A 15,572-nucleotide genomic window follows, 5' to 3' on the forward strand; every position below is an offset into this window, starting at 1 on the left:
AGCTTCCCGCACCGTAAACATCCTGCGCATGTTGCAGTGTGTACGGTAAGTGTGAAGGAAATCCCGACCTGTGATTGGTCGAGCCTCCTTCTCTCCTCCTCACCGGCGATCCGCTGCATCCGCGGCCGCTGACAGACGCTCAGACCTCCGCGGAGAACACAGCGAACCACACCGGGTGTAAACATGCTCAGTAAAGTCTGACCTTTCCACCGGAAGCAGCCGCAGTGTGTTCATATCCAAGAGCAGGTGAGTGGAGCCGCTATTCTCCTTTTAAAATGAACCGTCCAGAAAGTTTCCTGTTTCAGAATGAATGACAACATGTCAGTCATGGGGCTTAAAGGGGGTTTTCCTCCGGGTTGGGATCGTGTGTCACTTTAGTAAAGAGTTAAATAACCAGTGGGTGTTCATGTCGTTCACTTGTTACCGGGTCTAATAGCCACACAGCCGGGTTTGTTACGTCTGCGCCACCCTGGTGTTAGCTTGTCGCAGGTTGTTAGCCGCTTGTCGCTTGTGGCTGGTGATGGTGCAGGAGATTGCTAGGCTAACTCGTTAGCTTGCCACTGCAGGGACTTGAACACATGCCCATGAGGTTTTTTCTGTGTGAACCTATTCGTCATCTGTTCACACTCAGCAGTGATGAGTTCAACTTCCGCCTCTGAACAGAAGATGGACGCAGTGACAGAGGGATAAACTCTCTGTTGGTTTATTAGTGATGCACATTGAAAACATCAAGATACAAGTGATGGAACCAAATGTTTTACTGTCCTTGTTTTATCAGCATATGAAGTTTTTTACAGAATACATCAGAATAACAGCATTGATTATTAATACACAAATTTGATAAAACACTCCAATATAAAGAAAAACACATCCACAACACTAGAGGATGTGAATTGTGAATCAATGTCAGCTTCTGTACTCCTCTAACTGGAACAACCTGTTAATGCCTGCTTTGTATTTTACACATGGGCTTTGGTTTTTATAAGCCAGACACTATTACTATTGAAGCATGTTAATATCTGTAGGACTATTTGATGTGCCATGTGAGTAGCTTTTTTATTTACTGATCTTGTCACATTAACTGGCTCTAGGTTTGTTTGTTTTGCCACCTGAGCTCAGCCTCATGTTGATCCAGGTCATGAAATAATTCAAAGCCTTTTTTCTCAGCAGTTGATTGTTGTTTCCTTCATGAATCCTGCATTTCAAATGCAGTGCTTCTTTTTTCGAGATCCGCTAACCTCAGTCACTAAAGGAACAAATATAGAAACGGCTGGTCCCCTCGTAATAATTGCTTACAGGTCCAGTTGAATTTCCTCTGGCTTGGGTCTTGATGTTGAGCAAGGCTGAAAAGAATTTGAGCAGAGTAATAAAATGAAAAGGACAAAATGTGAAAACTGTTTATATAGAGTGAAGTTTAGCACGTATGACTGTAGGGTTGAGATAATGTTTGACTACACCTCTGGTCTGCTCTGTAACACGACATTAACATTTAAACTACGTGATATATCTATATCACAAGTGGCAATTTAATTTTGTTCTTTCAGTATTTCCGTATTGTACAGTACATTGGTTTTATAGTCCGACTGATTCATTGGTTGGCAGTTAAAATCAGCCGCTATGAGCCTCTTTGCTTATATGTGTCGTTATGAATATTCTCATTTTACAGAATAGTAAAGTAGTTGCTGTAGTTTTTTATGATACAGTTTCTGGTTAAACTATATAACATCAATTACATTTCTTTTTTGCGTGCAAAGGGTGTGCCAATTTTTATTTTAAGATATGTATATCGACCAATATGTCTCTTTCGAAAATCGACATCCAAACCCCAAATTCCAGATGGGTCAGGCTCGAATTGGTTCTCCAAGTTTGTTGGGAGGGCAGCACTTTCTAGAGTCATAGTCGGGGATGACCCTTTACTCCAGGAACTATCATCAGGGAGAACAAGGCTGCTGTCTATAACACACAAAGGTGTATGAGAGGAGCTGTAAGTGGTCTCTTTGTGCCCCCAATGCAACACAACACAACACAATAGCAGGTCACATGCATGACATGGCTCTTACAATGAGGATAATATTCCTGGATACCAGCTGAAAGTAGGATAGGGGCCCTTGAATAAAGTGAGTGTGCAGAAATTTGCTTCTTTATCTGCCATCATGGTCGAGTAATTCTGCCATCAGATAACATATCTATTTTTTATAAAGGTTTCACATATGATTTTTGAGATTGCTGCGATACATGTTATCAGCTCGTCTTCCCTATGTGCAGGCTGATGTCAGCCTGATTCTGCTTGTTCTCTGTCTTCATGCTGAGCTCTTTGAAAAGGATTATGACAATCTTTCAAGGCTTTGTTTCTCAGATCACGGACTAAATCACTTCTGTCCACATCCAGATTAATGACTGGCCACTGTCGTCAGCGTGTGTAATCCGTGATTTTGCGGCTGTCTGTGCACACTACAGTAAACTCGTGGGTTTCTCTGAATATGCCTGTGTCAGGCAGTCTTCCTTGCTGAAGTTTCATATTGTGCCAAGGTGTCGTGTGTAAAGGTCATGTTAGGGGTTCAAGGTCTTGATTGTAGGAAGCAATGACTTTAACAACCCATTGGCATCTAGGACTTTCACATTCAGACAATAAAACTTTAGATTGACATGGGTGGGTTTATCTTTGATCTCAGGCCAAGCCAACTTTAATAGAGGTGATAACAAGTTTGTTTTACAGTTAGGAGCTCTGTAAGTTGTCCTCGCACTTATTGTACAACCACTCAAGTGTAAAAACTGTCACAAACCTGGTAACGTTCAGAAACCTCGTCTGGCATTTGCAGTTAAGTTTTTAACTCAGTTTCTTTTTTCCTCTCTCAGCAGCTTTCTACCAGTGCACCTTCCAGACCAGTGGACATTCACCATGTTGTCCAGGTTGAGGACAGCCTGGTCCCTGAGGCCCTGTGTCTCCGTTTGCAGATGGGCACACACCAAAGAGAAGGGCAAGCCCCTCATGCTCAACCCTCGCACCAACAAAGTGAGTGGATTCATGAAATGTGTTTGTGTGTCAGCATCTATACAGATGTGGCTGTTTAAACAGATGGTGGCTTGAACACGACTTGCAGCATTGATCCATGCCAATGATGAGGTGTAATAGCATTCACATGTAATGATCACCAAATTAAAAACAGTTGCACCCATTGCATGTACAAGGAGTTACACTGAGCAGTGTGAACTAGACACAGACTAACCAGAAAAACTTGCTGTCAGAGCCACAGATTTGTTGTATCAGCTGGTTGGTGCTGTTTGTGTTCCTCTGCTGTTTGACTCAGCCTCGCCTCTCACACTTGGTTTGAATTGATTCCTGATGCTCTGGCCTTTATGAGACTGAACAAATTAATTATGTCATTTTAATCTGTTCAGCTGTACTTTGCTGGAAGCAGAATTCAAACTAAAAATCTACGTTCCTGTTTCTAGATAGTTTCTTGACTTGTGCCATAATTACTGAGAAGAAGAACCTAACAAGATTTTTGTTCTGAACTCTTTGCCTTACAAAATAATTGCCTCTTACTGCTGGGGTGACCACATTTTACAAATTTTCATGGAACAACTGAATTTGTTAACTTAACTGAAAAGCTGAATTGTCTTTTGGGTTTCTGAGCAAACCTAGCATCACAGTTGGGTGTGGTCAGAAAGGTCTGGGAAATAATCGCTTGGTGCTTTTTATTTCTGCCACAAAAAAAGTGCTTTGTCTTTAAACATGTTATATTTCATTTTGCTCTTAATATTCCCCTTCACTGCTTTTTAATGGTGTGATATTCTACATATAAAGTTCTGCCTTGTCCTTAAAAGGCACTGTGTAAATAAACGTGCCTTGCCACACCCAACAGTGCGGTCACCTCTGCATAACTGCTGCATGATGAGCATCACCTGATCAAAAATCTCCTTTCAGCCATTGGAACTTGCTTCCTGATGTATATTTAACACCCTTTACAGATGAGTCTCACATTGTTTGGTAGCTTAATTTGGCATTTTTGATTCATGCTGTGTGTTCTTTAGATAGAAGGACTTTCATATCAGTTCATATCTCATGACTTTAAGTAACAAATTACATTTGTAAGACGAGCCTGTGGCTGCTAGAAGTGACAGGATCTCACACTGTGCAGGTTTTGCTAAATTTAGTGTCCTGACATTTTGTGCTAATTATAGACATGCCATGCTCCATGTAAACTGGTCACATGCCAGCTGGACCTTGGTCCTAGAAACACTGTACACACAGCATCTACTTTCACGTTGCATTTCCTGTTGTGCTAATTTTGTTTTGTTTGCATCATAGTGACTCACATGCTCACCCGCTCACTTAATCATCAAAGGTCACAGTGTTTCAGTAATATACATTATTTACATTGTAGACATGTAAGAATTCAGAAACTGGGACCAAATCTGTGACACAAATGTCCACAACGTGGTATCACGATAACAGATGACATGAACCCTGACATCCCTCGCTGCTTCCACCAGCTGTCATTACTTTATTAATGTAATAAAACTCATTTTCATTTCACAGTTAAAGGTTCAGTGTGTAAGATTTAGGTGAAAGGGATCTATTCGCACTAATTGAATATAAAATAATCCTAGTGATGTTTTGACTAGTAGTGTTTCACCTTAATTGGAAGAACCGTTTTTTTCTTTACCCTAGAGCCTAGAACTTGAGAGCAGGTCCACTCTATGGAGGCTGCCATGTTTTTTGCAGTAGTCCAGACTGGACAAACTAAAAACAGTTTTTATGACAGGTTCTCTTTCATCTCTTTCAACATGCAACTTCACCACTAGACCTCACTAAGTTCTACTTTTCTTCTATTTTAAGTAAATAAATATCACACATGATATGTGACTATTTTGGTCCAAACTCCGACGAGACTTCTTTGGATGATTTAATTAACACATTATAAATATTTAAGTACGATAACTCAAACCAAACATTTCTTGTCCAGAAATTAAGCAGTTTTAAAACACGATTCAAGTGTTTTGTCTTTTAGAAAGTAAAAAGTGTTTTAATTAACTTCTGACAGATGGAAGCACAAAGCAGATAATTGCATAAAGAGATTTATTTAAGACAAATATTCTCAAATATTACACATAACAACCTTTCATGAAATACATTGCTTAGTTTATACATGAGGCCAATTTGTCAGACCAGTTGAGCACTGAAGATAAACGCTAAACAGAAATCTGAGCAAACCAAGTTTCTAACTGTCGTTTAAGGCTAAAAAGGGAGGAACAGAAACTGGATGTCAGAGGTTTGCAGCATGTTGCACGTATTAAGAGGAATTGAGTACCAGAGATGGGTGAAAGCAAAGGCTGCATCAGCATGACTCAGCATTTTGCTTTGGGAGCCCCCAGCTTTCATATCTCACACAAAGTAATCAGCCCCTTCCCCAGCCCCAGAAGTAATGGCTTCCATGTGTTCCGCCCGTACATCAGTCAGGGCTGGACTGGTTAACCCACATGCACGCTCAGGAACATGAAAACCCTTTACTGCCCTCGCTCAACGCCCCCATCCTCTATTTTACAAATGGGTGTTTCTGCCTACAGTGTTCTTCATTGGCTTCTTAGAGGATACTCCCCTCACTCAACTCCTTTTCCTCCTTTACCCTGCTGCAGTTTATTTCCTCCTGGTCTCCTTCCTTTCACACAGCTGTCAGTTTCTCATGACAAGTGTCAATAGGTCAGATCTGTCTCTCAGACGCCCTCTTGTGACAAAACACAGTATGTGATTGAGTATGTTCTGGCCCAGTTAAAAATTGGTTCAGTGATTAAACTGTCGTTGTGATGAGGGATATTTTAAGTATAAAACCTTAAAGTCGTAATATTTACTTATGCAGCTCATTCAATAATTGCAAGAGGAGTTGCACCAAAGAGCTTTATAGTCATGAGAAAGGAAAAATAACACTATATGAATAAAAATAAAGGAAAACAATTCAAGAGGAAAATGCAGTAAAATAAAGCAAATAAGATAGAAGTAAACAAGATTAAAAAAGGCAGCAAATAAAAGAACAATGAGAGAATCAGGCCTGATTAAATCAAGAATTTGCATTACATTACACAATTGCATTTAGAATTTGGAATTATATCAATATAAAAACCAAGGAACCGCTCTTTTGCCATCGTCAAACAGAGATTGTGTTTTTAAATGGTCTTTTCCCACAGACAGTGAGGTTTACATGTCAACGCCTTAATTCAATATTGACAATTATGTGGAATGAAAATGAGACCTGTTTAGAAATAACAGGCTACAATAACAGTCCGATGACACAACAGCCTCTTTCCACTTGGTGTTTATGCACAACCACAGTACACTCAAACTAAATGAAGTTGCCAACTTGACTTCAGATTATTCTCTGAGAATGAGAGGTAAATGAATACATTCTCTGGTCTCTCCCACTCACACCTCTCTCTGTTTCTATGTGTTCCTCCCCAGGGCATGGCCTTCTCTCTACAGGAGCGTCAGATGTTAGGGATACATGGTCTGTTGCCGCCGAAAGTTGAGACCCAGGACATTCAGGCCATGCGTTTTCAGAAAAACCTCAAGAAAATGACTGATCCCCTCGAGAAGTAAGGCCATATTTTGTTGGAAAGTTAGACTGTAGCCACAAAATACTTTTCTTTGAAGTTAATAATATATTAATGTTAAAATTCCTAAATTATCATTTGTTTCCATACAGGTACATCTACTTGATGGGCATCCAGGAGAGAAATGAGAGGCTCTTCTATAGAGTGTTGATGGAAGACATAGAGGATCTGATGCCAATAGTTTACACTCCCACCGTGGGCCTGGCCTGCACACAATATGGACACATCTTTCGAAGACCCAAGTAAGGATGCAGTAAACAATTCAAAAATCTACTCCAGATAAAAGCAAAATGGGTTCTGCTGGATTAAGCAAAAGCTTTGATTGGAGCAGTTGACATTTTATTATAAAGCTGAAATAGATCTATATTTTACCTTTTTTTTAATTTAGAGGTTTGTTCATCTCTATTCTGGACAAAGGACACATCCGCTCCATCCTGGACAACTGGCCAGAGACTAATGTCTCAGTGAGTAACTAAAAAACCTCATTCACTGTGGATTTTGAGATGGTCACTTATACACATTGTAGAGATATGATAATGACTAGATAGAAATCCTATACCTGTCCTTATTTTCTACATTACCCTGGTTAACGTCCAGTGTAGTATTTAACCACACAGCTGTGCATTTGCAGAATTAGCTGACTAACGCACTTCCTCTCTCTCTCTCTCTCTCTCTGTGTGTGTGTCCCTACACTGCAGGCAGTAGTAGTTACTGATGGGGAGCGTATTTTAGGATTAGGGGACCTTGGCGTTTATGGAATGGGTATCCCTGTTGGAAAACTTTGCCTGTACACCGCCTGTGCTGGCATTAGACCTGAGAAGTGTCTGCCTGTGACGATAGATGTTGGCACAAACAATGAGGTAGGAAGGCTGTGTTTACTGATAAGTGTGTGTGTGTACGTTTTTAGTGAGAGTACGAAAACCTGCTCATCCTTCTCTTATTTGTTCCCATCAGACTCTCCTGAGAGATCCACTGTACATGGGCCTGTACCAGAAGAGAGACCAGACTCAAGCCTACGATGATTTGATCGATGAGTTCATGGAAGCTGTGGTGGAAAAATACGGACAGGACACGCTGATCCAATTTGAGGACTTTGGGAACCACAATGCCTTCCGCTTCCTCAGGAAGTACAGAGAGAAATACTGCACCTTCAATGACGACATCCAAGGTTCACACATAACCACTCACACAGATTTACAAGTTGTACTTTGTAATGTTATGTGTTTTAGATTTTTTCTCTGAGCACATATTTTAGGGAAACCGAATGAAATATTTGATTTGCATTATTTATAGTTTTCCATTCAGGTAAAATCAACATTTGAATTACGTTGAGTGCAGTCCTCATGGTGGTGCTTGTGGGCTCATACTATAGATCTTGCATGTGTCAGCCAATCCCTACAATTTCATTTCATTTTAACTGTTTACTGTTCTGTATTTGCATATTTCCAGGCACTGCTGCTGTAGCTCTCGCTGGTCTGTTAGCAGCTCAGAGAGCTGTTGGCAAACCCATCACTGAACACCGGGTGCTCTTCTTGGGAGCTGGAGAGGTAAGATAACATTTAATTGTCAATCTTGTTTGTCTTGGTTCTGCTTTGTTTCTTAACTTTTTTCTCGTTTATTTTGATCTGCAATTTAGAAAACAAAATCCCATGTGTCAGAAAAATAGGTCCATTTGTAAGAGTGATACTGCCCACTACTGACCAGAGCTGGAGAAACAAATGAGAAATAGTTGTCCAACATTAAGAATTTTGAAGGATCAAAACTGTGCTCAGCATTCAACAGAACATTTAATGGAAAATGAGGATTTCTTAAGTCATTCTCTAATTAAAATATAAGGGTTGGATTCACTGTCTCAACACTTAATGAGGTTATTTTCTCTACAGGCCGCCCTTGGTATTGCCAATCTGATTGTCATGTCCATGATGGAGTCAGGAGTGTCCCAAGCTGAAGCCAGAAACAAGATCTGGATGTATGACAAACATGGCTTACTAGTAAAGGTTAGTGTTTGTGGCATAGACATTGAGCAGAACACAGATGTCTGTATGGCTTCCTGTCTGGCTCCTCACTGTTTGTACAACGTGTAATTGGCCTACAGTGGTATTGATTTATTGTCACCATTGCTGTACTGTATGTGTCTCTAGGACAGACCGGAAACAGACTCCAATCAGGAGGCGTTTCTCCACGACAGTCCAGGAGACATACAGAGCTTCCTAGATGCCGTCAACACCATTAAACCCACAGCTATCATTGGTAAGGAACTTTGTCTTTTCTGCATTCATGTAACTTTAAAGCTTCTTAGTGCAGTCTGCATTATAAGGATTTAAATTTAAGAGCTGTTAATCAAGAATCATAAAAAATGTATGTTTTTACTTAGTACATGCAATCAAATCTGGTTAACTGAATAATTAGATGTTTATTATTTTTATTGTTTATGCAGAATCAAGCTGTTAAGACTTACTTGTTGTAATTTTGGGATTGTTATCCCCTATTGCAAGTATACTGTCTATATGTTGGTGCTTTTATTAGTAGATGATAAGTCTACAGCAATTATTGTTTCCCTCGCCCACATTCAGGTGTCTCAGGAGCTGGACGTCTCTTCACCCACGATGTCATCAAGTCCATGGCCGCCCTGAACGAACGACCAATCATCTTTGCCCTGAGTAACCCAACCACTAGAGCAGAGTGCACAGCAGAGGATGCCTACACTCTCACTGATGTACACAGTTCTTTCTTTGTGTTTGTATAACTCGTAAACCAAGAATTAATCGTTCCTGTCAAACCACTGTTTGTCTTTTTGTTCTTTTCTTCGTCCCCTGTCATCACTCTTCCTCTTTGTTTTCTGTCCCACAGGGCAGATGTCTTTTTGCCAGTGGGAGCCCATTTGGTCCAGTGACTCTGAGCGATGGCCGTGTCTTCACTCCTGGACAAGGGAACAATGCTTACATCTTCCCAGGTGAAAAGACAGTTGAAGTGATATGACGACTTGCAGTGGTCTATAGTGTGAAGAATGACCAAAGCCAAGTGTTTAAGTTTTCACAGTTGATTATACTGATGGACAATATTCACTGCAGTGTTGTTAAAGTACATGCTGTGTGTACGTTGCAGGTGTGGCCTTGGCTGTGATCCTGAGTGGAGTGAGACACATCAGTGACACCGTGTTCCTAGAGGCTGCCAAGGTCTGAAGTAGTGTGACGTATCTGTCCATCCCATCTTTGAACTTGCCCTCTCCCCATTCTGCATTCTTGTCGTCTCTGTCTTGTATGCATTTGCTTCGTAAACTCCTCTAAATCCTGTTTTAACCCTTTGCTGTCTCCTCCTCTCTCTCTTTCTAGACTCTGGCCTAACAGCTAACGGATGAGAATCCTGCTTTGCACTTTTTCCATCTGTGTTCTTCCCCCTTTTGCTGAAATGATAAAAATTACAACAGTCTGTTTTTTGCGAGTGCTAAACATGTATATTAATGACACTTTCATTTGCATGGTGTTAATATTAGTAGCAGTGATTTGGTCATTTCTGTCACTTGAGCTAACAACTTTTATTTTTCATAAATCTTATTATCCTTATTCTTGTTTCATATCTCTCAAACAGCAGGCTGTAGATATATCATAGCGGTAGTGGTCATGTCTGTGATGTTAAAACCACCAAAGAAATGTATCTTGTGACTAAAATTGATTTCATACTCCTTCCAGACTCTTGCAGAGCAGCTGACGGATGAAGAGCTGCAAGAAGGTCGACTGTATCCACCTCTTTCCAACATCAGAGAGGTTTCTGTCCAGATGGCTGTCAAGGTACGTCTCTGGAAAATGATCAGACCTTAACTGTTCCTGGCTTACGTTACCCTCTTCATCTGATTATCTGAATCCATGACCCTGACAAACTCAGCAAGCCCAAACATTAACATGCTTTTAACAACTTCTCAAGACAACATTTTGATAACACGACTCTGCTTCCCAGTCGGACTTTGTTGTAGTTGCTTTTCTGTTTCCCTCTGTCACTCTAAACGCTCTCTTTCTTGCTACAGGTGGTGGAGTTTGTCTATGCTAAAGGCATGGCATTCCGCTACCCTGAGCCCGAGGACAAGAACAGCTTTGTACGAGCTACTGTCTGGGACATCAACTACGACTCCTTCCTGCCAGACACCTATGACTGGCCCGCTGTCAGCTTCAGCCCCAAGACCAAGTAGAAACAGAAGAAATCCTCATTGTTACCATGTCATAATGTCACTATCTTTCTTTGTCTTCCATTTTATTCTTTATCACAGATCTTCTGAGATGATCATAGTTATGTTAGTGCCATTGAAAAAAGAGCAGTAGTAACTCCTTATTGCTCTCATGTCACTGAATTTGCACTGACTCAGTCTTATAAGATCTGTGAAAAGCTTGAGTGGGAGGTGCTACTCGGAAAGATTGGGACATTTGAATGGGAACAGCCACAGAACAAGAGGGCCATCTGGTGGTGGAAAAAGGCACGGTGGAAATCTGGTTTCGATGTTAAATCTTGTACATTTTACACACACAACACAATCACTAGGTAAATAACATAATGCTTTATCGTAATTCAAACACTGTCCCTACAGTGTTTGAATACTCAGCGTACACTCCTTTTGTTAAGAAATGCCGATAATATCTTTAACCTATATTAAGAGGTAGTATTTCACTCCAGGGTTATTTATTTTAGTTGTGTTCACTCCTAATTCAACCCCATTGTTTATTTCTCGTCCCCTTCTGATTAAATGTGTCTACCTAGATACTGCCAAACTTAGTACACTGGTTTAAACATGAAGAATGCCTTTCCACATTGTTTCACATCAGGTGGTCCTCTGGTCTAAGACACAAAGACCATGTTTATATTATGCTTCACTGATCATCAGTAAGAGTCCAGTTGAACAGAATGCTAAAGAGAAGAGGGAGAAAGAGAGAAAACAGTATAACTGAAAGAAGGAATTAGACATGAAGACACTTTAATGGAAGATTTTCCGATTTTATGGAGGAAAATTAAATGAAATTTATATCTTAAGAACGCATCCACTCCAATATCTTTTTTTCTTCAAACATTCTCTCCTAGAAATTATTTTGTTTCATTTTTGTGGGATCATCGGATGTTTTTGCAAAGTCATCACCACTATTTTGCTTCAGTGTGAAATACAAATGGATCTAATCTATATCTGAAATATCTAAACAAACAGTGTGCAGTATCAAATAATTGGATAAACATTATTTTCTACCTAAACTATATTTTACTTACTGTACAATGCACTTTTGCAGAAACTAAGACTGTCCGCTGAAAGTGTATTTATAAAGCTGTGTCCTTGTGTGTGTGTGTGTGTGTGTGTGTGTGTGTGTGTTAGCAGGTTGTGTGCGAGTTCTGCTCAAGTCAACACACTTCTGTTCACTGTTGTGGTCGACCATGATCTAGAAGAAACTGTGACATAAAAGTGGTTAAAGCTTTGCTCATGTATCAAGTTATGAATTTTTTTTTCTACATTTAGAAATGGAAATTGTTGCTTGCTGGTCATCTCCGCTGCAAGCTTCTCAAAAATCATATAACTGTCATGAAAACATAGCGACCAAATAGCGGTGCTAAGAAAGGTCACAGACCATATTAAAAGGACCTTTTGAATATGGTTTTAATTCTCAATCCATTATGATAAAAACAGTTTCTGCACTCGTCCATACCTTAAACTCATGCACTGTTTTGATGCAAAGGGGTACTGATGCCTAAAAGATGGATTGTTAGTCAATATGTATTTGTATGAAGTAACAGATTACAATAAAACAGCTAAGTAGTCGATTTCAGTTGTACACACTGTTGTCAAGGGCATTACAGAATCTGCAATATGTAAACATATATATATATATATATATATATATATACACTCCTCCAGGATGCTGTTTAGGACCTCCCTGCACTGAAGTGCCTGCACAGAGTTCAGTGTCTATTCAGTCACTCCATGTTCCACACTGTAGACAAGATGAGGTCATTTTGTAGTATTCAACGTGCAGCTTCTCCTCACACTCAACTTATGTAATAGTTTTATTTTTATGAAACTCTATGTAGAAACTGTTACACCCCATCAAGTGTTGACTTGGTCGGTTTAGCTGTTGTTGTTCTAAAGTGTGTAATGAGCTGTTACTGTGTGACTGGTCGGCTCATGTCATTCCTGTCGTCCCTCCATATTTCATATGTGCATTAGTTTTGTGCAGCGTCCGCAGTGTTCCTGAAGTTTGTTTTTGTTAAATTACATCAGTGTTTGTATGCAGAGAGCGGCTTGTTAGTGATGTTAAAGTGCAGAATAAAACCTATTTTACACTGACTCCCTTGTCTGCTGTATTTATTTAAGTTTTTGGGGGCGGATTCATTCAGATTTTACTTTTTGTGTGAAAAACTAGACTAAGTAACAAAAAGTAACAAAGTAACGAAACGTAAAGTTACGTAACGTGAAGTAACGTAACGTAACGTGAAGTAACTAAAGGTAACTAAAAGTAACAGAGTAACGAAAACTAACAAAGTAAGCGTAAAGTAATGTAAATGCGTAAAGGATTCGTAGCTTGAAGTAACTAAAGGTAAGTAACAAAAGAGCTAACGAAAAGTAAGTAAGTAACGAAAGTAACAAAGTAACGAAAAGTAACTAAAAGTTACAAAGTAACGAAAAGTAACGAAAAGTAACGTTAAGTAACGAAAAGTAACAAAGTAACAAAAAGTAACGGAAAGTAACGGAAAGTAACGTAACATAAAGTAAGGTAAAGTAAAGTAACTAAAAGTAACGAAAAGTAAAAAAAAGTAACTAAAGTAACTAAAAGTACAAAAGTAACTAAAAGTACAAAAGTAACTAAAAAGTAACTAAAAGTAACTAAAAGTACAAAAGTAACTAAAAAGTAACTAAAAGTACAAAAGTAACTAAAAAGTAACTAAAAGTACAAAAGTAACTAAAAGTACAAAAGTAACTAAAAAGTAACTAAAAAGTACAAAAGTAACTAAAAGTACAAAAGTAACTAAAAGTACAAAAGTAACTAAAAGTACAAAGTAACTAAAAGTAACTAAAAGTACAAAGTAACTAAAAGTAACTAAAAGTACAAAAGTAACTAAAAAGTAACTAAAGTACAAAAGTAACAAAAAGTAACTAAAAGTACAAAAGTAACTAAAAGTAAAGTAATAAAGTAACTAAAAGTACAAAAGTAACTAAAAGTAACTAAAAGTACAAAAGTAACTACAAAGTAACTAAAAGTAACTAAAGTACAAAAGTAACTAAAAGTGCAAAGTGACACAAAAGTAACTAAAAGTACAAAAGTAACTAAAAGTACAAAAGTAACTAAAAGTACGAAGTAACTAAAAGTAACTAAGAGTACAAAGTAACTAAAAAGTGACTAAAAGTACAAAGTAACTAAGGTGCGAAGTAACTAAAGTACAAAGTAACTAAAAAGTAACAAAAAGTACAAAAGTAACTAAAAGTACAAAAGTAACTAAAAGTACAAAAGTAACTAAAAGTACGAAAGTAACTAAAAAGTAACTAGAAGTACAAAAGTAACTAAAAAGTAACTAAAACTAAAAAGTAACTAGAAGTACAAAAGTAACTAAAAAGTAACTAAAAGTACAAAAGTAACTAAAAAGTAACTAAAAGTACAAAAGTTACATGACGTTACGTTACGTTGTTACTTAGTTACTTTTCGTCACTTTACGTTACGTTACGTTACGTTACGTTACGTTACTTTACTTGACGTGACGTTACGTTACGTTACTTTACGTTACGTGACGTTACGTTACGTTACGTTACTTTGTTACTTTTCGTCACTTTACGTTACTTTACGTGATGTTACGTTACGTGATGTTACGTTACGTTGTGTTACGTTACGTTACGTTACATTACGTTGCGTTACTTTTTGTCACTTTACGTTACTTTACGTTACTTTACTTTACTTTACGTTACGTGACGTTACGTTACGTTACTTGGTGCTTTGCGTCACTTTCGTTACGTTACGCCATTACGTTACATGACGTTACGTTACGTTGTTACTTAGCTACTTTTCGTCACTTTACGTTACTTTACGTGATGTTACTTTACATGATGTTACGTTACGTTGTGTTACGTTACGTTACGTTACATTACGTTGCGTTACTTTTTGTCACTTTACGTTACTTTACGTTACTTTACGTTACGTGACGTTACGTTACGTTACGTTACGTTACGTTACTTTGTTAGTTTTCGTCACTTTACGTTACTTTACGTGATGTTACGTTACGTGATGTTACGTTACGTTGTGTTACGTTACGTTACGTTACATTACGTTGCGTTACTTTTTGTCACTTTACGTTACTTTACGTTACTTTACGTTACTTTAGATGCGTGGCGTGGCGTGGCGTGGCGTACGTTGCGTTACGTCACGTGACGTTACGTTACGTGACGTTACGTTACGTTACTTTGTTACTTTTCGTCACTTTACGTTACTTTACGTGATGTTACGTTACGTGATGTTACGTTACGTGATGTTACGTTACGTTGTGTTACGTTACGTTACCCGCGGGGGTCGCATTGTTTTGCACACAGAGCATCTGCTCCACTTTTCTGTCAGGGCAGGAGGAGAGGAGGAGGAGGCCGCTGATTGGATGGATCCATTAAGATGTGTAGAGTAACCTCCTCACTCTGGCTGTGATAGGAGGTGGTGTGAAACCCTGGGCCTCTCTTGGTGTGAATGAGAGATCCGATGGTGAGGATCATCCCAGCAGTCACAGTGCACAGCTGCAGATGGCTGACGTCCGTAGAATCTGTGTGATGACATGTAGGCCAGAGAGAACAGCGCCAGAGTGAGGAAGAAGAGGGTGCGTCTCCTCTTGTGGTGCGTGGCGTAGTAGTACCAGAGGACCAGGCTGGGCAGAGCTGTCAGGATGATGATGCCCAGCAGGTAGTGCAGCGCTGCGGCCCGGAGCAGCAGAGGCAGCAGCACCAGGGCCGGGATCATGGAGATCTC

At 39.3% G+C, this 15,572-nt stretch overlaps 1 protein-coding gene across 2 annotated transcripts; it reads left to right on the top strand.

Moving 5' to 3' along the window:
• Positions 1-88: 88 nt before the first annotated feature.
• On the top strand, positions 89-12,922 carry me2 (malic enzyme 2, NAD(+)-dependent, mitochondrial). 2 transcript variants are annotated; one of them, XM_035166046.2, is made up of 15 exons: positions 89-246; positions 2,860-3,013; positions 6,458-6,591; positions 6,702-6,851; positions 6,998-7,073; positions 7,308-7,469; positions 7,564-7,777; positions 8,059-8,156; positions 8,493-8,606; positions 8,751-8,859; positions 9,183-9,325; positions 9,460-9,562; positions 9,715-9,785; positions 10,299-10,397; positions 10,631-12,922. In XM_035166046.2, exons 2-15 carry the CDS (start codon positions 2,900-2,902, stop codon positions 10,790-10,792), a joined length of 1,749 nt encoding a protein of 582 aa, XP_035021937.1. In that variant the 5' UTR covers positions 89-246; positions 2,860-2,899; the 3' UTR covers positions 10,793-12,922. The 2 variants fall into 2 exon arrangements, with proteins under 2 accessions (XP_035021937.1, XP_035021936.1); XM_035166045.2 differs by having other exon boundaries at positions 92-246; positions 2,857-3,013.
• Positions 12,923-15,572: the final 2,650 nt, after the last annotated feature.

Source organism: Hippoglossus stenolepis, chromosome 9, assembly GCF_022539355.2.
Source record: "Hippoglossus stenolepis isolate QCI-W04-F060 chromosome 9, HSTE1.2, whole genome shotgun sequence".
In the NCBI taxonomy this organism is placed as follows: domain Eukaryota; kingdom Metazoa; phylum Chordata; class Actinopteri; order Pleuronectiformes; family Pleuronectidae; genus Hippoglossus; species Hippoglossus stenolepis.